General features: G+C 36.8%; 2 protein-coding genes and 1 long non-coding RNA gene across 4 annotated transcripts in view; 1 reads left to right on the top strand and 2 right to left on the bottom strand.

The window, feature by feature from the left end:
• Positions 1 to 21,549, top strand: LOC121398341. 2 transcript variants are annotated; one of them, XR_005964269.1, is made up of 4 exons: positions 1 to 62; positions 3,113 to 3,470; positions 19,979 to 20,127; positions 21,469 to 21,549. It is a non-coding gene; the product is annotated as an uncharacterized LOC121398341 (long non-coding RNA). The 2 variants fall into 2 exon arrangements; XR_005964268.1 differs by lacking the exon at positions 21,469 to 21,549 and having other exon boundaries at positions 19,979 to 20,731.
• On the bottom strand, positions 14,796 to 18,663 carry LOC108701372 (ubiquitin carboxyl-terminal hydrolase 26-like). The gene is made up of 5 exons (XM_018235917.2): positions 18,340 to 18,663; positions 16,464 to 16,530; positions 15,925 to 15,982; positions 15,651 to 15,789; positions 14,796 to 14,963 (listed from the first exon to the last, which is right to left on the bottom strand). Coding segments are annotated over exons 1-5 (282 nt in total). The 5' UTR covers positions 18,342 to 18,663; the 3' UTR covers positions 14,796 to 14,947.
• The window catches only part of LOC108701848, a 9,836-nt gene continuing 6,130 nt past the window's right edge, over positions 19,044 to 22,749 (bottom strand). The window contains exons 5-14 of the mRNA XM_041577502.1: positions 22,297 to 22,356; positions 21,903 to 21,953; positions 21,682 to 21,741; positions 21,194 to 21,244; positions 20,973 to 21,032; positions 20,705 to 20,836; positions 20,398 to 20,521; positions 19,869 to 20,011; positions 19,427 to 19,550; positions 19,044 to 19,183 (exon numbers count right to left, since the gene is read on the bottom strand). Of these exons, the coding sequence (XP_041433436.1) occupies positions 19,067 to 19,183; positions 19,427 to 19,550; positions 19,869 to 20,011; positions 20,398 to 20,521; positions 20,705 to 20,836; positions 20,973 to 21,032; positions 21,194 to 21,244; positions 21,682 to 21,741; positions 21,903 to 21,953; positions 22,297 to 22,356 (922 nt within the window). The 3' untranslated portion in view covers positions 19,044 to 19,066. The remainder of the gene's footprint in view (positions 19,184 to 19,426; positions 19,551 to 19,868; positions 20,012 to 20,397; positions 20,522 to 20,704; positions 20,837 to 20,972; positions 21,033 to 21,193; positions 21,245 to 21,681; positions 21,742 to 21,902; positions 21,954 to 22,296; positions 22,357 to 22,749) is intronic.

The raw sequence follows: 22,749 nt of genomic DNA on the forward strand, positions 1-22,749 counted from the left end.
CCTGGAGGTTTAAGATGAAAACAGGAAGTCTGATACAGAAGCCCATGAGAACACAATAGAAGGTAAGAAATGCAGTGTTTCTTTTGCCCAAGGACACAGGGAAGCATTACTTTGAGGGTTTACTGGTGTATTTATATAGACCTTTCTGATAAAGCTTACTTAGTTTTAGCCTTTCCTTCTCCTTTAAGGGTGGATACACAAGACATTTATGTGTGCTTGTATAATGTGTTCTAAATAGGTGCATTTTAAAACTTGCTTGCTTTCCATATACATTTGAGCTAATTGTAATATTTTCCCTGCATCCGTGATGGGCAATCCTCTGTATCCCAAGTATGACCGCCAAGTTGTATTCAAACACACATGCGCTGAATGTATGGTACAACCAAATATGTGTGTAAAATCTCTGTATGTATTTACCTTAACCTTAAATGAGCCACTCAACAAAGCAGTAAAATGTAACTTCCATGGAACCTTCCATGGAATACCTTAACGTACACATGGATTAAAAGATTTCCATTACACCCTAGGGATGTTTCTATTCTGAGTCTGACTTTGTCTCAGAAGCATAAAATGAACGTGTATTTTGAAAACAAGATATCACACTGGACTAAACACTACTGAATTTGTAAAGAAATCCAAACTAAATTTGCAACCTACAAATAAATCACTCATTACCTTTATTGACAAGGAATTCCAAGAACTTAATTGATATCTTACAATGGCATGACACTCAAAAAGCCAAAATGCATGAGGTATTTCATTAGTATTTATTAAAGGGGGTTAAGTTGTGGATAGTTGGCCCCAAGTTAAAGGACAGTTCAGATGAACTTTGTGATGCATTATGTTTGTTATGAGCAATGGACTGGTCCGCATAACTTTAACCAAGGAAGTTTGAAAACTTCTAATTTAAATTAAATAGAAAAAAATATTTGGTAATCCAATTGCTATCTTATAAAACCCAAAAGTAGATAGCACTTAACCTCTAATGACTGTAGAGTCTTTAACTGTTCTTAATTATACTAAATTCACCATTTTAAAACTGGCAAGCACTCCCTAGTAACCAAGTTTATTCATACAAATTACGTAGTGAAAAACATCTTTTGACTTGTAGGAAATATTTACTCTAAAAATGAGTCCTCCAAACTCTGAACTGGTATTTTCCTAGCAAATGTATTTAAATATATTCACAGATGTATGTTTTTAATTCTCTGCAGCTGTTGGGTTGATTGCTGAACTCTTGGAAGGAGTATCATTTTCTGTTTATTTATTATTGCTCCTTTTGGCTGCCCTGTGTGACATGAAATCAGATTTAAACCATACTGGAGCCATACACTATTTCATCCCAGTGTTAGTTTATATATCTATTGTTTGATAATATTTGTAGCTTTTACATTTGTATATGTATGTTTGTAATACAGTAAATTAGATATTATACAATATGAGATGTTCCTGGTGCTCATGGAAACGCTGGTTTGAATACTTTGCTAGGCAATATTTTACAGCTTTTCCAGTTTGTTGAAACCACATCTTTATAAATAAGTATATTTAGTTGAGCAGATAGTTAACAATCTGGAATGTTTGCAATATTTTTGTACATGGACAACATTAAAAGGGGCAGTTACCATCTGTAGTGTGCAAAGTGCAGATAGTGGACTGGGTGTTAAAGGGGAACTATCGTGAAAATGGAAATTTAATATAAGCTTCAGCATACTGAAATAAGAAACTATCTAAATACAAACAATTAAAAATTATGTAGCGTTTCTCTAACAATCAAGTTTATATTCACTATCCCTCTCTCAGCATCTGTTTCTCTTCATTCTCTCTTTATGCAGGAGTTGGGTGTCAGATATTCATTGGCAGTTAGATTCAATATATCTTATAAGGGGACTTCCTTTCCTAGCAGATGAATTAGAGCTCACTCAAATAACTGATTCCAGTACAAACAAAATCTAATAAAATAACTGCCTTTTGCACAAATCCTACCTGTAGAGAGACATGATGTCTGGTGATTTTAATAGTGAGCTCTAATACATCTTCTAGGCGAAATGAGCCCCCCTATAAGATATATTGGATCTAACTGTCAGTGACTATCTGGATTGCTATTCATGATGATAATGAACTGCATTTATTAAATTGTAAAATCAAATGAGTCGTATCTATTGTTAGGTTTTTGGACCTAACTGCCAAATACTTCTTTTACAAACTCTGAAAACTGAGAAGGCAAGAAGAATTCAATTGTATGGGATCAGTTTTCAACCCCTTTTCTTTATGTTATGGATGGCTGGTTTCTAAAACTCTCCTTTTTTAGGTCATTCCAAAGCAGGTATTGGATAATGGAATAAGAAATATCAAGTCTCTAACCAGGTAAAACACATCAAGAAGAAATAAAAAAGGATTTAAAGGAAAACTATACCCCCAAAATGAATACTTAAGCAACAGATAGTTTATATCAAATTGAATGACATATTAAAGAATCTTACCAAACTGGAATATATATTTACATAAATATTGCCCTTTTACATCTCTTGCCTTGAACCACCATTTCGTGACTCTATCTGTTTTGCCTCAGAGATCACCTGACCAGAAATACTACAACACTAAGGGGCAGATGTATGAAGGGTCGAATATCGAGGGTTAATTAACCCTCGATATTCGACTAGGAACTAAAATCGTTCGACTTCGAATATCGAAGTCGAACGATTTAGCGCAAATCCTGCGATCGAAGGATTATTCCTTCGATCGAACGATTAAATCCTTTGAATCGAATGATTCGAAGGATTTTAATCCAACGATCGAAGGAATATCCTTCGATCAAAAAATCTCAGGCAAGCCTATGGGGACCTTCCCCATAGGCTAACATTGACTTCGGTAGCTTTTAGCTGCCAAAGTAGGGGGTCGAAGTTTTTCCTAAAGAGACAGTACTTCGACTATCGAATGGTCGAATAGTCGAACGATTTTTACTTCGAATCGTTCGATTCGAAGTCGAAGTAGTAGTCGAAGGTCGAAGTAGCCCATTCGATGGTCGAAGTAGCCCAAAAAACACTTCGAAATTCGAAGCAAAAGCATTTATTAAGAAATAACTTACCGAAACTCCACTTCCTGTCCTCTACAGAAAAGGCTCCCAAGCGCATCGCATAGGGCTCTCGCACAGCAGAGGAGATCATGCAGGACGAACGGCGGGCAGAGGAAGAAGAGGATGGGGACCTGCTGATGCCCCGCTTCCCGCGCTGATCCTCCACCAAAGACACATACAAGGCGGCGGGGTCGGCAGGAGCACGGCGGGGTCGTACATCGCTCTGATACACATACAGACAAACACAGGGACCTGGGGATATTCGCGTGAAGATCAGGGACCGGCTGCAGGACACACTGTCAGTGAATAGCCAGGGAGAAGAAATCGAGCGCTACAGTATGGATGGTCACCGTGTCGCCTTTTAGAGGACAGGAAGTGGACAGGAAGTGGAGTTTCGGTAAGTTATTTCTTAATAAATGCTTTGCTATTTTAAAATTGAATTTGTCTTGGTGGGTTTTTTTTTGTTGTATTCTAACTAATTTTTGTAAAAATTTTTTTGATGTTACTGGTCCTTTAAGGCCACTTTGGAGTTGGAGAGGTTTCTTTGTCCTTTTAAAGGTTTGGACAACTGAGTGTGATGTTTTTAATTCACAATTGACATACTTTTATGATCTTTTTGAAAACTGAATATACAAATTAAGTTTTGGATTAGGTACCTTGATGATTCTGAATGCAGCCAAATCCAAAAGAAAGTGTGGATTTGGTGTGGATGTTTAAATGACATTCTAACCACTGTGCTTTATTTCTCTTTTGAAAACGTAACAACTAAGGGGCAAATTCACTAACCTCCAAAAATTCACCAGCGATGGCTTCGCTCACATCGCAACACTTCACCAGGACAATCCGAAGTTGCGTCCAGGGCGCCAAACGCTGGCGAAGTTGCGCTAGTGTTACTGCTGCAAGCAAAGCGAAGTTGTGCTAGCGTTGGCTAATTTGCAGACGGCGGGAAGTTAAAGTTGAATGGACGTATATGTTGCAGCAAATAAATTAAAGTGACGCCAGCGTTAGTCACTTCGTCCTTTAGTAAATTTGCCCCTAAGGGTTTAAAAGTTTGAGTAATTTAAACTGTGGGTTAGAGATGATACCTCCCTAAAATGTTTTGGGCATCAAAGCACTTTTGCTAGCTCTCATAATGCTGATTCCAGTTTTTTATCGCAGAGAAGAAGACAAAAAGTGTTGGTGTAATTATCTATACCGGGAGCACTCAAACATTTTTCACAAGCCCTTATATGCTTATCACTGTCAACACCCAAGCATCACCTGTTTGAATTATCACATTTGCAATGATGGTTATAGGTAACAAGATAACGTGTATATACATGTTTTTAAATTGCCTCCAGCATTCATATTGATATGCTCTATGTACAGTATATTCAGCAGAAGCTAAAACCATGTATGTTGAGGCCCACTTGCATCTTACTAGATCTTCAAGCTTCAGAGTTGAGGTTAACCTCCAATTTGAGAAACCTCACCTTTTAAGAGAAGAAAATCTGGATGCAAGGTACAAGTTCAAATATAATCGTAAATATGCTGAAAGTTTAAAAGGGTAGAAAGGAGTGCTCTGTGATTAAGACACATAGGGTGTGACATTGAACTTTGGTATAAGCAGCCTGTGTTAGCTCTGTGTGACCTGGGGCAACATCATTTATCATCTTGTGTCTAATTCACCAACACTGAACCTGCAAGGAATGTGAAGCAAGGACTTACACAATGCACCAGATTTTAAAAGAAACACGGTTTGTCACCTTAGCACTCAGATGAAGTCTATGGGAAAATCGGAATATATTCTGAAATCTGACTCAGACCTCTCAGAGCAAGTAGTTACAGTGATTTTAGGGCTACAGTGCAGAGGCCCATAAACTGTTAAGACTGGAGGATCACATAGGGAGTATCCTAAACCAATACTGGTAGTGAAGAAACAGAAATTTTGTTACATCTGGTCTAAACACTAGACTTGTTTAGTTAGTTCTCCATTTTCGTTTAGGAGGTTTGTATTGTTGATGCTATAACTAAACCTAAATATTAATTATGTCTTGATTAACCTGTTATATCTGAATTGGTTTAGGAAACTTGCTTAAAACATAATGGTATACACAAAAGCATCCACTGGTTATCTGTCCTCATCAAATGATTGATTGTTGGCCAGCTATCAGATAATAAAACGGGCCTAAACAAACAAATCAGGGGAGAACCCAGTCAGTCCTGCACTTGTTTGAGAAGGTAAAAGACTGACATTTATACGCTATTCGCAGTCCAAAACTACCATTGAAATTTGAAGCTGTAAGTAATAATATGGAGGAATTGTATCAGGAGCAGGACCGGCAGCATTGGTGGTACAGGGATACTGCAGTTAGGGGCCCTCTGGCAAAGGGCTGGGCCCCCAAGAGATGCAGAATTTGTAGGTCAGAGAATAGGCTGGGCCCACAGGGAGTGGGTGTAGTTTTGGCATAATGAGCATGATCAGGGGCATGGCCTTGCATGCACAGGACTTTATTTCTTGATTAGGGCCTAGGTTTCCCACCCTTCCAGTATATACCAAAGCTGGGATTACAAGCTTATAGTTAAGATATTCATGGAGCACCAGGAAATGCTTCTTCTTCAATAAAATCTCTATTTTATTGTGTCCATTTAAAAGCAGTTATACATAAGAACATGCAGTATATCCTCACACCATATGTGTAATGCGTTTCATGGTCTCATGCAAGTAGGTTTGCCACCTGGCCGGTATTTTACCGGCCTGGCTAGTAAAAATGATGCTTGATGCCAATGCTATTAACAGGAAAAAATTCCAGTATACTGGGTTCTGACAATGTGTCAGTAAGGCCATTAAACGCGTTATGTGTATGGTGGAAGAATATTCTGTGTTTTTAAATGGCCACAATTAAAGAGAGATTTTATCAAAGAAGAGAATTTCTTGTTCATACATGGTTATCTTACATACGTTGGTGCAACCCGATTGATCCAGTGGCGTTGGTCACGAGACAGCACAGAAAGCTGCTGGTCCTGGCAAATCTGTCCAGGTGAGTGTTTTCCATGTGCTTATAATTACTCTGGCAATAAAGTTGCCTCTTCATTTGTAATACCCTTAAATTAAGCCCTTGGTCACCTTTTCTCTTCTATGATCTGTCTATAATCTGCCCTCAATCTGTCCATGATGTCATATTCCTTAACCCTTCAATATTCAATTTGCCCCTCTGCATCACCACTCAGTCCCTTTTATAACACTGACTACCCCCTTTTGTCACTGCCCCCCCCCCCCCCGTCAGACAGTAAGTACATTTAAAAGGTGGCAAAACTATTGGGGCCCCAATTTACTTGGCAGAGCTTTTTGCCCAGGTGACCAAAGGACCCTTGTAACCTAGCAATATGGGACCCCATTATTTCTAGTGGCAGGGACATTACACTGGACCTAGCAGTAAATACTTCCTATTTGTGCTGCTACATTGCTTGTGGTATATGTGCAGTATCTGGTCAGAGGAAACAGCCCATTATGTAACAATATTTATTTGTCCTTCCACAAGAGATTAACTTTATACACAAAGTCACATTTTATAAGAAAACATTACTTAACAGTTACCAGCAATTGTTTCAGTGAAGCATGAGAATCAATAGGTTTCAGTGAGCAAGGCAACTATCAGGGTCAGTGTATGGAATGAGAAGCTAAACTTAAATAGTGTATCTTACTGCACAATTGTGATTATGCCTAGTGCACAGCCCTGCTATCCCATAAAAGTTACCAAGGTTATTTGAGTTTTTAAACTGAGGAATGTGGAAAGTATTTATTTCTTTCTATCTTTACATTGTGAGAGACTTTGCCTAGAATGGAATTCCACTCTCTTATGGTTCCTCTTAGCTGTAAAGAATGACTATATTGAAGAGAAATCCAGAGCTTTTGGTAACTGAATTGCTGGAATGAATTGCTCTTAACGGGGGACTCGTTTTTCCATTTTATACTGTGTATATATATATATGTATATATATATATATATATATATACCCATAACATAATCAAGCAATCAAATGAATGATACAGTTTGCTAGCAGTATTCAGATATACTGATATACTGTGGTCAGGTGCATTGGGCATAGGCTTCATTTGGTGTAGCTAAAGCTGGCCATACACAAACTGATATAAGATGCTGAATTGCCTTCTCCAGGCAAAGTCAGTAGCTTATTGGCCCATGCATTGGGTCAAACCAAAAATATGCCACATATGTAATAGCCAGGTTTGAAATACTGTCAGGCAAGGACCACATTGGTCTATTTTTGTAGTTTTTTCGTGATGATCTACATCAAATTAAAAGTTAGTTTAACAGTTAACAACCCCTTTAAAGAAGGGCCAGAATGGGGAAGGATATGTGCCTAGCACCCTCTACCATTATACCCTAAACACATGCCTTTTCTACCTACCCCTAGCTCTGACCCTGTACATGCCAGAACTGAAGCAATCCCGATTCTGTATCCGTGTTGCAAGCACAATTGCATCTGTAACCGCCAATACACTAAGAAAGATGCATTAATGCGGGTAGTAAACATAGTGATTTGTGTACAAAAACACTGCATTATGCTCATTAATTAAAATACATTTATTTGTGAAAAGTAATTACCAGTTAGTATAACTTGATATTGTAATGTTATAATTGTTAATCCACTAAATCAAATCAACCAGCCTTACATCGAAGCAATCGTGTACAAAGCAAGTGCTATTGTGAAGGATAAAAATATTAACAATGATTAATTGTCGTCATATATTTCAAGTAGTAAAATGATAACAGTTATACAAGCTTATTTTGTCGATGTACTTGTGCTGCTGACTTTATCCAGTGTTGAGACCAAGCCAGTATGACAGTATTAATGGCAGTACATGTAGACCCCCCCATTATTATTCCCTCCTGCAGCCAAAAAAATTATTGTTCCTTAATAAAAGGGTGAACCAACCCTTTAACTTGCACTGTTCATACCTGTATAGAAGAATAGTATTTGATCTCACCATAGCTATCTTTGACTCTCTCCTTGTGGCACAGGTTAATTAGAATATAAAAGTAAATTTGTAATGAACATTGATTACATTGTTATTTAAAAGGGAAGAAATAAAACTTCATTAGATCGAACCCCACACATCTTCCAGAAAACAACATGTATTGTACCTCAAAGTCTGATATGTATTATTTCCTGTCTTTGTTTCTATATCATTGATAGAAGCTCACATAACCCTAGCCTAACCCAGAAATCTTAGTGATTCCAGATTTATGTAAAATGCTGATACACTCGAACTTGAAAACTGGAAAAGCTTAAAGCAAATGTAACCAAATACAGATGTTGAAACAGGGAGTCTGAGTTATCTGGGGCAAAACAACATCTGAATCTGGCAGGGCTGTCCTTGAAAGCAAAAGCCACAGTCACATGGCCCAAACATCCAATTGATAAATCTGCAGACAAGTTTGTGAAACAAATGCTCCCTCCAAGATGGGTTACGTAATAGCCACACAACTCTGAGTTGCCTGTACATGTGGCAGCTGCAAATGCTTCTGCTGGTTCAGCTATATGCTACTTAAATATAATTGTTATTAGTTATATTAGTTATAAATATGGTTGGATTCATTAAACCCTATAAGAAAATTTCTAGTAAGCTGCAATTAATAATTGTATTGTCTTTTTGTGCCTTTGGAGATATGGTTTGTTGAATTTTAAAATGATCTGTCTGTCTATCTATCTATCTATCTATCTATCTATCTATCTATAATAGTCAACAATGAAACAGTTGCCAGATTTGTACATCTTAACTAAGTGCTCATCATTCTCCAGAATCCATTAATGGCAGACAGTACCTGCCTTATATATTTAAATTGGATTTGTGGAATTTTGGAGTTTTTTTTTCTACTTTGAGTAAACTCACAGTTTAAAAAAAAACACAAATGTTACCTTACCTTACTTATGAAAAAAATAGAATATAAAAAAGTCAAATGAATAAATAATTTAAATATTGCCAAGGACACCTTTTCCTGACTTCTGCGTAACATCACAAGCTTATAGATGATAATAACTATTTGATTTGAAGTTATAATTCAAGTTCGTGAGTTTTAGAGCAAAAAAACTGACTCGTGGTTAACAGCTAAATTGGAACATTGATAAATACAGGTAAGCCCCTTATTGTTGGATACCCATTATAGGGACACCCATTTCCACTGATACTGGGAGGGGTATGCCCGCAATAGATTCAATCAGGGCAACAAATCAGATTTTTGCTTTTAAACAGCTGACCATAAAACATTCCCTAATGATTGGTTGCTATGGGCTACAATACCTGCAGCAGACTCTGTACCAGGTGTGGGATTATATTGAGAAATGTAGGTTGGATATAGGGAATCTAGTTTGCTTATTTTATGGTTATATTTGTGTTTGTAATTTTGTTAAAATAATTGAATTCGATTTGATTCAGTAAATAAATCAATGATGCTTCTTTGTGTAGGTTTTTATTCTTATGTAGAGGCAGTAAGTCAATACCCCTTGCCATTTACCAATACTTACATTGGAACCACAGAAAGGTCAGTTACTTGGAAAAAAAGATATCAATATGCAATAGTAGCTCCCATGATGAAAATGATTTGGTGCAACGGTGCAACGCTGGCAAAAGGCAACAAGTCCATTCATATACTGTAGTAACACTGGAAAGGTGTTTTGTCAGCCCAGTAACAAACAGCAACCCAACAATCACCCAACCCATTGTAACCAATTTTACATTTGTTTGAATTATTATAACCACACTGAATCAGCAAATCTGATTGGTTGCTCTAAGGAATGTGCTGAATCCAGGATTTGGTTAGGGATTCAAACCAGCTGAATGGGATCTAAACTCTTAAAGTCTGGACAAGATAAAACTGACACTGTTTTTATTCTTCTCAAATCGGAATTTGCAAATTAAAGTTTGGAATCAGTTCAGTTGTCAGCTGAATCTTTTTTTCAGGAAAACTATAGCTTAGGTGCGCTAGGGGTTAATGCTAAAGGGTTACTGGACGGAGGCAAACTTTTGTGCTAGCTGTAGAAAAGTAAACCCCCTCCATCAAGGGGTAAATCATTGCCCATTTGGTTTCTTTTACTGGAAGGGCAGCTATCTCTTCAATCCTCCCTTTAATGGTACAGATAATTGGAAATATTTATATATTTTTATAGTAAAACAGCTGGTTACATCCTCCCACATAATTATTTGTTTGCTTGGGTTTCATAATGTTGGCACTTCTTGTTGCTCTAAGACAGAATATCCGCATTGAGGTCAATGTGGTTTTCTAAGTCCCTTAATCATAGGAAAACAATCACCAGAAGATTCACACAGCTTACTTATAAAGACACAAAACATTGAATATTGCACTTCTCTTATTTACATTTTCCGGGCACATTAATTTCCTGCCCCTGTCATGGTTATTCAGCCTTTCTATTGCTATGTATACATTAGTTCTCATAGGGGACAACAGTCCCTGAATTAACCTTAAAAGTACATCTATGCATTTAAATGGAGTACATAAATCAGAGGCCTTCTCTATGAACTTCAGTGAAGCAACACCCCCTAATTGACCTAAAGACATGGTGGAAAATGCCTTTTGCCAGCTTCCAATTAACTAAGTGATAAGTTCTATAATTCTAAGGAAAAAGTAACTTGTAGCTCCAATAGAAGCACAGACCTATTACCATAGTTTCTTACAATCATAGACCCACCATAAGCTCTTACCTATCAGCATAGGTTCTTAGAAGTTTAGCCCCACCAGATGAATATCTCATCAGAAGCATAGATCCAGTAGAGGCACAGACCTATTAACATAGCTTCTCAAAATCATAGACCCATCAGAAGCCCTTACCCATCAGCATAGCTTCTTAGAAGCATATACCCATCAGAAGCATGGACCCACCAGAACACAGACCCATCAAAAGCGTAGACCTTGTGCTTAAAGCCAAAGTATTTTACATAATGCACATTTGGAAACTACTGTCTATTCCCTTTACAAGGTATTATATTGTGGCAAATTCCAGTGCCCTAAGACAAGTGACCAGTGCTTTCTTAGTGTCAAAAGAAAAAATAAAACATGTGAAGGTGACCAAGCAATTATGGAATTATATTGAAGTACCTATGGTTAGACAGCAGATATCTTGGTTTTCATGTATGGATGTGACACATAGCAGGATATTGTCTTTAAATTAGAATAGCATTTAACAAAGCTTTAATGGGAATTGTTCAATAATCCCTTACAACAGATGGTGTCAGGTTAGATTTGTTTTGTGATTCTGAGCTAGTAATCATGTTTATTCTGAGATCTCATATATAATTACTGCAACAGCTATACGTTTATTGAATCTAATGCAGGTCAAGGGGAAACAAATGTACTTTTCCTGTTTTCTCATTCACCTCCCCACAGGATGAGGAACATGATTTATGATACGCAACAAGTTCATGTAATAACATGACATAGGCAACACAACTGAAGCGCCCATACAAGAAACTCCTGTGCTAATGAGAAGTGGCCAACAGCTAGCAGAGGGTTGAATGAAAGGAACAGACATGGGACAAAGAACAGACTTAATTCTGACAATGTTAGCAGGGTTGGACAGACCTGCCAGGGTATCAGGCAATCTTTTGGTTGTCCAATGTCTTAGTCGAGCCCTTTCTAGAATAATTACTATTAGACCTTTATGACATACAACCGAGAGCCATACCATTTAGATTTTAATTTTACTTCTGATAGTTTTGACAGTGGGAGCCACATGTCCAGTTCTCTGGTCTAATTATCTTTTGGGCTGCTGTGATATAAAGTGTAAGTACCAAACAAAGATAAGGCGGCCAAAACATTCCTCTACATTGTGTGCCAAGGCAAGTTGTAAAAGGCATCATCACATGTCAACCAGTGCATGGTTGGATGATATGAAGGGGAGCCGCAGCTCTTTTGCTTCCTGCAGGTCCAATTGTTCAGGCTGTTGATCTGAATTAATGGAACAATAGAAAGGTGACCAGACTATAGATTAGCCCGTGTATGGCCACCTTTAGAGTATTTTGTGCCTAGTCATTTAATAAAGACAAGCTGAGCTATAAAGACCCTTCATTTAAGTTAAGCTAGTCATACACATACAAACAATATTCTACAAAGCTTGATTATTGGTACATGTATGGTGGCATGTCAATCCAAACTTATATCTGTAGTACAACTTACAATAGTACTTAATTTGGGAAGATTTGAAAACCTTATATAACGGTACACCATGTTGGCCATTGTATGGTACCTTAGCAGATGAGAAAATAAAGCAGAGCCATAGCCCCTTTCCACACTCTTCTGTTCTGATTGTTAGGGGTCTTTGCTCAATCAATAGGACCAATAGAAAGGTGCCTTACTGCATGTGGCCCCCACATACATACCCGGTCAGTCTGTCACCTCCTTTAGTGTTCTGCAGATACTGTCAAGGAATATCTGCTCAATCTATCACTGATGTTAATCATTCTACTAATGTTATAACTAGAGGTTTGTCATTGCATTTACGCAAACACTTAAATAACAAATTAAATACACTTGCTGGGGTAATTTATGGACTTTATAGTATTTATTTTATCTAAAGGCTTACAAAGGCTACAGCAAAAGGGCAAGGTCATTTGGCACAGGACAGCAGGAAAAAATTGTTTTTGTTATCTAAATAAATGCCGTAGAAACTCCAAATTGTCCCCTCTACCAGTTCACTAACAAAATAGCCTCTGTTTTTATATTCCAGTGTTGCGGGGCTACAGTGGCTACAGTATATTCTTAACGGTTTCATTTTCCTGAGATGAGACCTTTATTTTACATGTATTTTATTTGCTGGCAGGTGGTAACTATAAAAGTTGATTAATTCTTTAATCATCACAGGTACTATATTGATGTAGTTTAGCCTAATCACAGTGGACAGCGACATTAAAGATGATAATGTGCATGAGTAGGGACTATCATACAGCAGAATCCCTGGAATGGACCTCCATAACCCTCAAGCCCATCCATAGCTGTGGGTCTGCTGTATGGTTGTTATGCCACTCACAGACAAGCACTTTATTAAATATGGCTGGTGACTATTTTTGTGCCTATAAGGTCGTGTTGCTTTTACAGATGTTAATCCTGCAAGGAGCCAGAGTTGATGCTAGAGAGTTGGCACCCGTAATCGATTTGGTCATCAAATACTTTACCAGAAACCAGTCACATAATATGACACTTACTACACTTTATTCCATGCAGTAATACTGAAAATGTAGAATAAGGATTTAACTAAACAAATGCGATCTAGTGCCATCTTGTGGCATCCTTGAATATATACAGTGCAGCTAGGTTTACCAGCATTAATTGGATGATTATTATGAATCTTAATCATAAACAGAGCAATTTTGGGGATGTACCCAGAATGTTGTAGCCAGTACAGCAGGAATGAGTGTTTATTTAACTTTAAAGGGATAGTGTCATGGGGAAAAAAAAAATTTTCAAAGTGAAACAGTTAATAGTGCTGCTCCAGCAGAATTCTGCACTGAAATCCATTTCTCAAAAGAGCAAAAATATTTTTTTATATTCAATTTTGAAATCTGGCATGGGGCTAGACATATTGTCAATTTCCCAGCTGGCCCATGTCATGTGACTTGTGCTCTGATAAACTTCAATCACGCTTTACTGCAAGTTGGAGTGATATCATCCCCCTCTCTTTCCCCCCCAGCAGCCAAACAAAAGAACAATGGGAAGGTAACCAGATAGCAGCTCCCTAACACAAGATAACAACTAATCTCTGGGGGCATATATAGGCTTGTTTTTGGATTTACATACGGTTGAGAGACTGTGAAGGGGTCGGCAAGAAATATTCTAAGAGACTGACATTTTTTATTGGGCTGCATTTTGTAAGCTATACATTGTTTTCACAAGATAACAACTGCCTGGTGGATCTAAGAACAACACTCAATAGTAAAAACCCATGTCCCACTGGGACACATTCAGTTACATTGAGAAGGAAAAACAGCAGACTGCCAGAAAGCATTTCTCTCCTAAAGTGCAGGCACAAGTCACATGACCAGGGGCAGCTGGGAAATTGACAAAATGTCTAGCCCCATGTCAGATTTCAAAATTGAATAAAAAAAAATCTGTTTGCTCTTTTGAGAAATGGATTTCAGTGAAGAAGTCTGCTGGAGTAGCACTATTAACTGATGTGTTTTGAAAAAAACATGTTTGTCTCTAGCATTGGGTCCTACAGCATGATGAATGCACTTCTTGAGGAAAAAATAAGTTTCATCAATTGAAAAGTGCTGTAAAAAATATTTTTTGAAGGAAAAAAATCCCAAATAATTTGAAGGAATAGCTTCACGTGTTTCATACTTCCCCAGAAAACATAATCACATGCTGTAAAAATTGGGTTGTATATGTTGACATACATAAAATGACAACTGGGGGTGCTGATATGTTAGGCGCCAACCAGTGATTACAAACATACAACAGATTGGGGGATTGAGCAATGCACATTCCATGGATTTTACTATACGGCACATGCATGTGGTCCAGGGCTTCCACATGGAACCAGGGACCTTTTAGAAAATATACCTGGGCTGGTGCAATATTCAGAGAAGACGATCAGTGGAGCATGGATGCAGTTGATTTGTATGTGCTAAATCTTGGCATAATATAAATTAGCAACATGTACTTTGGAAGAGGACAAAGGGCAGTGAAAGAAATAGGACAAAGTACAATTATTTTCTAACAAGCCTTTATTTATCATGATGTCATCAAACTTCTTATATGCTATGGTGCCTGCCATTTATAGTCGTTTCTTCAACAGAAGACTGTAACATGATTAAGGTGATCTTGAGTTCCAAGCAGCAGACACTTCATTTCAGACCTTTTACTCAAGAAATGATCTATGAAAAAACATAAGAAATGATATTAGAGGATTATGTTTAAAATAACATTGACAGGGCATTTCTGTCTTATGTCCCTTAACTATACCATGGGGTTCTGCAAAATATCCAAAGCACTTTGGAGGGGACAATGTAAAAGTGACATCGTTTTGGGGTGTTGGTGTTTGTTGGTGGCACCAGGAATATAGGTATTTCAGCTTGTAACCACTCGAAAATACTTCGAAATTCGACCCTCAAATTGAATTACTTCGACTTCGAATATCGAAGTCAATGTTTTTTTTCATTGAATTTGGCCATTTGCGGTTGAAGCAAAATTGTTCGAACAAACGATTCGAAGGATTTCAACGACCGATCGAACGATTTTTCTTTGACTTCAAAAAACTTAGAAAACTGCTCTAGAAGGTCCCCATAGGCTAACATAGCACTTCAGCAGGTTTAATTTGGCAAAGTATTGAAGTCGAAGTTTTTTTAAATAGACAGTACTTCAATTATCGAATGGTCGAATATTCAAACTATTTTACTATTTTATTCAAAGTTGTAGTCCTATTCGATGGTCGAAGTATCCAAAAAATTACTGCGAATTTCGAATTTTTTTACTTCGAAAATTCCATTAAATTCACTTCGACCCTTGATAAATCTGCCCCATAATGTTAAATGAATAAAACTATTTTCACAAATATTGCTTACTTGTGGATGTAAAAGAAAAGGTAGCCAGTATAGGCTCTTGAAGGCAGCAAAACGTCCTCGTCTATTTCATTTATATCCGCATCATCATATGCCAGCCACGTTTTTGTTCTTCTATCATACACATCAGAGAAATAATGACCTAAAAGTAATATGAAACATGAATACAAATCAATTATAAAATAGAAGGCAGTAGATGCAGCTGCCTGCCCACAGTTTCATAGTGCTTTCTCATAGCAACTTGTTAGCTAGTGAGACCGATATCCCATTAACTTACCATATTCTGCACTTTCACCAGAGTGATTAACTATGCTTTTAAGCTCGTAGGGCTGGAACTGCAAGGGAAAAAGAAATGATTAGTGCTGTTCTTTATAGCTCGTTCATTAGGAAACATGTTAAGGCTGTTGGCAAAGTGCTTTCCTTTCTTAATTCTATAACAGACAAAAAAATGTGGATCGACCGATTTCTACTTACACTTTTCCTCTCTGGTTTGCTTATTATTATTATTATTATGCTTAATTTATATAGCAGTGCTGTGCAGACATTATACATCATTCACATCAGTCCCTGTCCCACTGGAGCTTACAATCTAAGTCCCACTAACCCTACTTTACATTACACAGCACAGAGTCCTATGCACAGAACCTGACCCACTTACACACCACTCGAATATTTCAAGCAAATAATTCTGATTTTGAAAAGTAATTTCTTTGAACTTTTCCAGAAAATCAATTTCTCTGGAAATGTCAAAGAATGGCAGTCTAGAAGTAAAGAAATCAAGAAAAGACAAGATCCCCAAAGTTAAAAAATTCTTACCTTGTTCTTTTTACTAGGCTTCTTTTTCTCTGATTTCTTTGTCTCTTTCTCTTCGACATTACCATCCCTGCCAATCACATCAGAGCACAAATATAAGGAACAATAGCATGGAAAAACTATAGGTGCAAAATATATGCTGAACTATTTAACTATCAGGTGCAATTTTAATCTCTTTACTAGCAAACACAACATTTTGGGGCAAATTTACTTAAGCGTGAAGCAGCTAGAGATAGCGCAAATTCGCCATTGTGATGTCATTTCGTTACTTTGCCGATTTACTAACGGGTGCTGGCGTAAATTTGCTAGCGAAGTGGACCTACTCTAGCGCTACTTCGCACCCTTACGCCAGGCGAAGTTGTGCTATGGCGAAGGGACGTAACTACGCTAATTCACTAACTTGCGCATTTTACGGAATCTCACCTCTTGCGCCACACTTTACTTCGCCGGGTCAGACCAGGTGAAGTTCAATACAATAGATAGGAATTTGTCCAAAAATAGTTGAAATTTTTTTTTAAGTCCCAAAAAACGATGGTGTCTTTTACTTTTTTAAGGGTGATAGGCTGAAAAAAAAACCCTCCTTCCCCTCTACATTTCCTAACATATGGCACCTAAACTATACAGTGGGCACATGTACAGGGCAAAATAACAAATCTATTTTATTTTATGAAGTTTTCCCAGGCTTGTGTAGTGTAATGTATTTGCTGCTACATATACGTCCATTGTACTTTAACTTGGCGCCGTATGCAAATTAGGCATCGCTAGAGTAACTTTGCTTTGCTTGATGAATTGATGCTAGCGCAACTTCGCTACCTTTTGCCTCCCTGAGCGCATCTTCGCATTTTAGTGAATTAGTGTCGCCTGGTGAAGTGCTGTAAAGGCTGTGCTAGCGCAACTCCGCAGGTTAGTGAATTTGCCCCATTGACACATTGTGCAACTTAGTCTAAAGGATTCCAAAGAGTCATATTTGAAGAGCATAATGGTGGCCATACACGCACCAATATTTATCGTACAAAATATCTTTCAATAGACTTGCCACTAGTGATGGGCAAATTTATTCGCCAGGCGCGAATTTGCATGATTCGCGACAGCGGATAAATTCGCGAAACGCCAGAGAAAATTCGCCAGGCGTCAAAAAAAAAAACGGGCGCCGGCGTCAAAAACGAGCGCCGGCGTCAAAAACGAGTGCAAATTCGCCCATCACTACTTGTCACTTCACCCCTTTAAAACCGAACACATATGGTATCCACAGCCTGCATGGCTAATTAGCAATTAATTTAGATGCATGGCTGCACATAAATCAGTTCAGTCTGCAGCATACATCTAAATGAATGGCAAGGGATTCGGTGGCAACCTTATCTTTCATACAATAATATGTACATATGGCAGGAGATGAGCCGATATCGACAAAATGCTTGGCTATCAGTCGGCTTGTTGATTGGGCTGGTTGTAAAATTTTGATTGTGCGCCTTTGAAGGCAACTGAACATCAGTCACTGTTAGTGCTGAATCAGATACAGGTAGAATTCTATTGTTTCTACCTGTATATCTGACAATTCAGCGCTACACGTGTGTATTGAAATGAGCAATCTTTTCTGGAAGATTGTAATTGTAGCATGTATGGCCACCTTTAGTCTACAGTTAACGGGATATTATTTTAAAAACCACAAATGCAATATAAGTACCTGTATATCTGACAATTCAGCGCTACACGTGTGTATTGAAATGAGCAATCTTTTCTGGAAGATTGTAATTGTAGCATGTATGGCCACCTTTAGTCTACAGTTAACGGGATATTATTTTAAAAACCACAAATGCAATATAAGTGGCTTTCAATGGAAGTAGCAATTCTTAATTATATACAGTATAAGGATACTTACATTTCTGGTGATGTCGGTGGAAGCGTTGTCCTTGCTGTACAGTGAGATGCCACAGCAAGAGACAGAGTGACCCCTATTTTGTCCTTCAGTTTTCCAATTCTAAATGTATCATCAGCAGTGCGGCCATATCGTTTTAGTTTCACAATAAGGACCCTAGTAAAAGTACGGAAAACATATAAGTTTGTACCACGGGACCAGACCAAAATACAATCCTTGGTATAGATGGAGCAGATTTCCAGTATATAATTAAATAGGAAAAATGAATATATATATGTACACTATTTCATGTTATTATATAATTTTAAGGATGGTTCAACTTTTTGTTAGTATATTATAGAATGGCTAAGTCTAAGCAATATTTCAATTGAAATTGATTTTTTCTTTTTTTATAGTTTTTGAATTAATTGCCTTTTTCTTCTGACTCTTTCCCGCTTTTAAATGGGGTACATTGACCCCATCTGAAAAACAAATGCTTTGTAAGGCTACAAATGTATTGTTATTGCTACGTTTCATTATTCATCTATTTAAATTCCAGCCTCTTATTTAAATCAAAGCATGATTACTAGGGTCATTTGGACCCTAGAACCCAGATTGCTGAAATTGCAAACTGGAGAGCTGCTAAATAAAAAACTTAACTCAAAAACCACTAATAAAAAATGAAGACCAACTGCAATTTGTCTCAGAATACCATTCTCTACATCATACTAAAAGTTAATTAAATTTCATATTATTTATTGTTTGGGGTTGAAAGATAAAACACTTGCCTTGGTAAACTTCTGAATTTCTGCTTTAGGGTTGATTCATTTCCTCCACATTTTTCACAAGAAAATTCCACTGTTTCATCCTGTCGATGAAAAAAAAATGTATTTAAGTAGGTAAAGGGTAGAATATCTTATCAGTGGATATACTGAGATTGTCTATGCTATATTGTAAAATGATGTCAGTATAACTACAGGTTATTTAATTTATGTCTGTGTTTTGTTATCATTTATGCCTTAGGGTTTCTCTGCCAAAAGACGCACACCTTTTATACTAATATGATGCATTGATGTAAAGAAAAAAAAGACAATTAATTTTACCACCATACCAAGAAATAGTAATCCACTGCATCTTGAAGTGTCTCGGAAGCAGAATCCGAATTTGAATCCTCTTGAAGAATGTCGACAAATAAACAATTATTCTGGTTCACAGAAATTCTAGTTTCTCCACACCTTAATAGCAAAGTTATACAAATTATATAGTGCATTGACACAAAAGCGGATAATAAAAAGGTTAAGGGAGTATTTACAGACCAACTGCCCTGCATAAATATACACTTATATGCTTATTAGATGGAAATCCATCTACTATAGCCTTCCAACTTAAAATCTTAAAATCTCCACCTTCCCCTCTGCTTGTCTTCTAATGGCTAAGTGGAATATTTTCCAGCATTCCTATTTGCCCCATTTTATCACTTCTGCCTGCTGTTAGCAGACATAAATTTTAGATCAATTAAGACACTGTAATTAATACACCTAATTAGTTCTTACTTATTGCAAATGTAAATATACTCCAGGTCAAATTCAAAATTGCTTTTCACTGGACAGGATATTGGATTCTTCATTTCATTAGACAACTGTGCTATGTCTTCTTTCATCAGGCTGAAGCATTCAGTAAGGAAGTCATGGGCATCCTGCAGAAGTTGAAAGAAAAAGATGGAATACATACAGAGAATAGTTCTTCACAACTGGACTTATAACATGTTTTTCTGAGACAGTCCTTCTGTCTGCTAATTAAACGTCCAATAAGGTAACTATATCAATGGGAAAGCAGGGAAATTTGTGCAAGCAGGCATGTAGTGATTGCACTAAGTTCGAAGGATATCAGTTAGCACTCAGTGCAGCCCTACTAATTGTATTTGTAGATATATTCCTAATCAAATTTGTTCATGGGACTCGAGTATTATAAATATTTCCAGAGTTAGCGGTCTAAGATATTCTGATAAATCATTTGAGATACCCAATGCTAATCTATGGCTATGTCTTTACGTTATAATTGAGAGAAAATGCTGCTACTTACATGTTGTTCGTTGTCTGCAAACCTTTCTGCACTGATAGATACTGAATCTTTTAGTTTAAGCAACAGTTTTCTCCTCTTCTTTAAGCTGTATCTGTCTTTTCTTCTTATGAGATTATAAAGGTTCCTAAAATTCAAAAATCAGAGTATTAAAAGTGCATTGATAGTCTGTAATACCTGAAATAATCATTCCATCCCAGGTATTTACTCATGGAGCTCCCCAAATATGAATCTCTTAGAACCTTGTATATTAAATGATTATGTCAATTTCTGGAACTTCCTTCATAGTTAAAAATTAGATGAACCATACCTTATAAAAACAAACTCTTGAAATGTCTTGTATGGTATTTTCTGCTGCAGTAAATCACTGACAAATGGCTGAACAGAAAGAAGGGACTGCAAAGTGGCGTTCATGTAGCAGGTATTACCCAAATTGGGAAAGCTAACAGAAGAAATAAAAATAATGGTTAAAGTAACAAGCAGACACATAAATGATTTTTTATATTCATTAGCACTGTTCTCTCTAAAAGATTACAGTATATACCTATAGAGTAAATGTAATCAGAGAAACAACTTACCCCTGAGGTTTAGTATTCTCTTGGTCCGCCTTGTCCTTCTTTCTTGCTTTTTTTGAACGGCTTAATGTGTAAAAACAAAGTTACAGTTTAGATTCAGTGAAATCACAATTACAGAAACATACACACATGCAAATGGATTATAAATGTTTTCAATATCACCTTGCCAAATGTTTACAGAAAATACCTATAGATAAAAAATGAATGAGAGAAAAACAACCTACCACTGAGGTTTAAGATCCTTTGGGTCCATCTCTTTCTCTGGGCTAGTTAAGCTGTAAAAGCAAAGGTACAGTTTACAAACTTTAAATTATCATGATTACAGAAACATACACACACATATATATTAATTATTCACCTATATTCACTGACACTGTCTTTTATTAAAAGATTATAGTGCATACCCATTTATCAAAAATAAATGTTTATTAATATAAAGAAATTAGAGATAACCCGAGGAAAATAACCTAACATGCTAAAAAAAAATTGTGTTTTGCAGGGAAGTTAGAGGCTGAACAGAAAGAAGGGACTGCAAAGTGGCGTTCATGTAGCAGGTATTACCCAAATTGGGAAAGCTAACAGAAGAAATAAAAATAATGGTTTAAGTGACAAGCAGACACATAAATGTTTTTTTTATATTCATTAGCACTGTTCTCTCTAAAAGATTACAGTATATACCTATAGAGTAAATGTAATCAGAGAAACAACTTACCCCTGAGGTTTAGGATTCTCTTGGTCCGCCTTGTCCTTCTTTCTTGCTTTTTTTGAACGGCTTAATGTGTAAAAACAAAGTTACAGTTTAGATTCACTGAAATCACAATTACAGAAACATACACACATGCAAATGGATTATAAATGTTTTCAATATCACCTTGCCAAATGTTTACAGAAAATACCTATAGATAAAAAATGAATGAGAGAAAAACAACCTACCACTGAGGTTTAGGATCCTTTGGGTCCATCTCTTTCTCTGGGCTAGTTAAGCTGTAAAAGCAAAGGTACAGTTTACAAACTTTAAATTATCATGATTACAGAAACATACACACATATATATTAATTATTCACCTATATTCACTGACACTGTCTTTTATTAAAAGATTATAGTGCATACCCATTTATCAAAAATAAATGTTTATTAATATAAAGAAATTAGAGATAACCCGAGGAAAAAAAAATTGTGTTTTGCAGGGAAGTTAGAGGCTGCTATATGGGACACCATTAAAAAGTATTTTCTTATTTTACTTAAATCCTTTTAGTTCCCAACACAGGCCCAGTTTATAAAATTTTTACAAGAAATGTTGAGGAAAATAATTACAGGCGTACATACCGTTCTTCGTCTTGAGCTGGGGCCTTTTGTTTGCTCCTCGTCCGGTAGCAATACACGACACTGCATATAGAAAACAAATGTTCAGTTGTTTTATCTGTGTTTACTCTGGTCTTATATAACCTGGACTTCCCAATCAGTTATTTTTTTGCTGCCTTAAAAGACATATTCATTAAGGGCTACGTGCCAAAATCTAACTGAGAGAGGGACGACTGAGAAAGAAGGTGAGATGGCATCACGGAGATGGGAACAAATTAATCAATTTTATTCCTAATATTTTGTCACCCCCCCCCCAATGAATAGGACTTCCTTGCAATATTAATACTAATACTTTGATATTTGTTTTCAAATGACCATTAACCCTTTCTATTTTCTTTGCATGTAACATGATTTTTAAAGTTGTTCTACAAATACAGGAAACCTATCCTCTAATCCTGGGATACCCACCTCATGGGG

This window comes from Xenopus laevis, chromosome 9_10L (genome assembly GCF_017654675.1).
Source record: "Xenopus laevis strain J_2021 chromosome 9_10L, Xenopus_laevis_v10.1, whole genome shotgun sequence".
Classification (NCBI taxonomy): Eukaryota; Metazoa; Chordata; class Amphibia; order Anura; family Pipidae; genus Xenopus; species Xenopus laevis.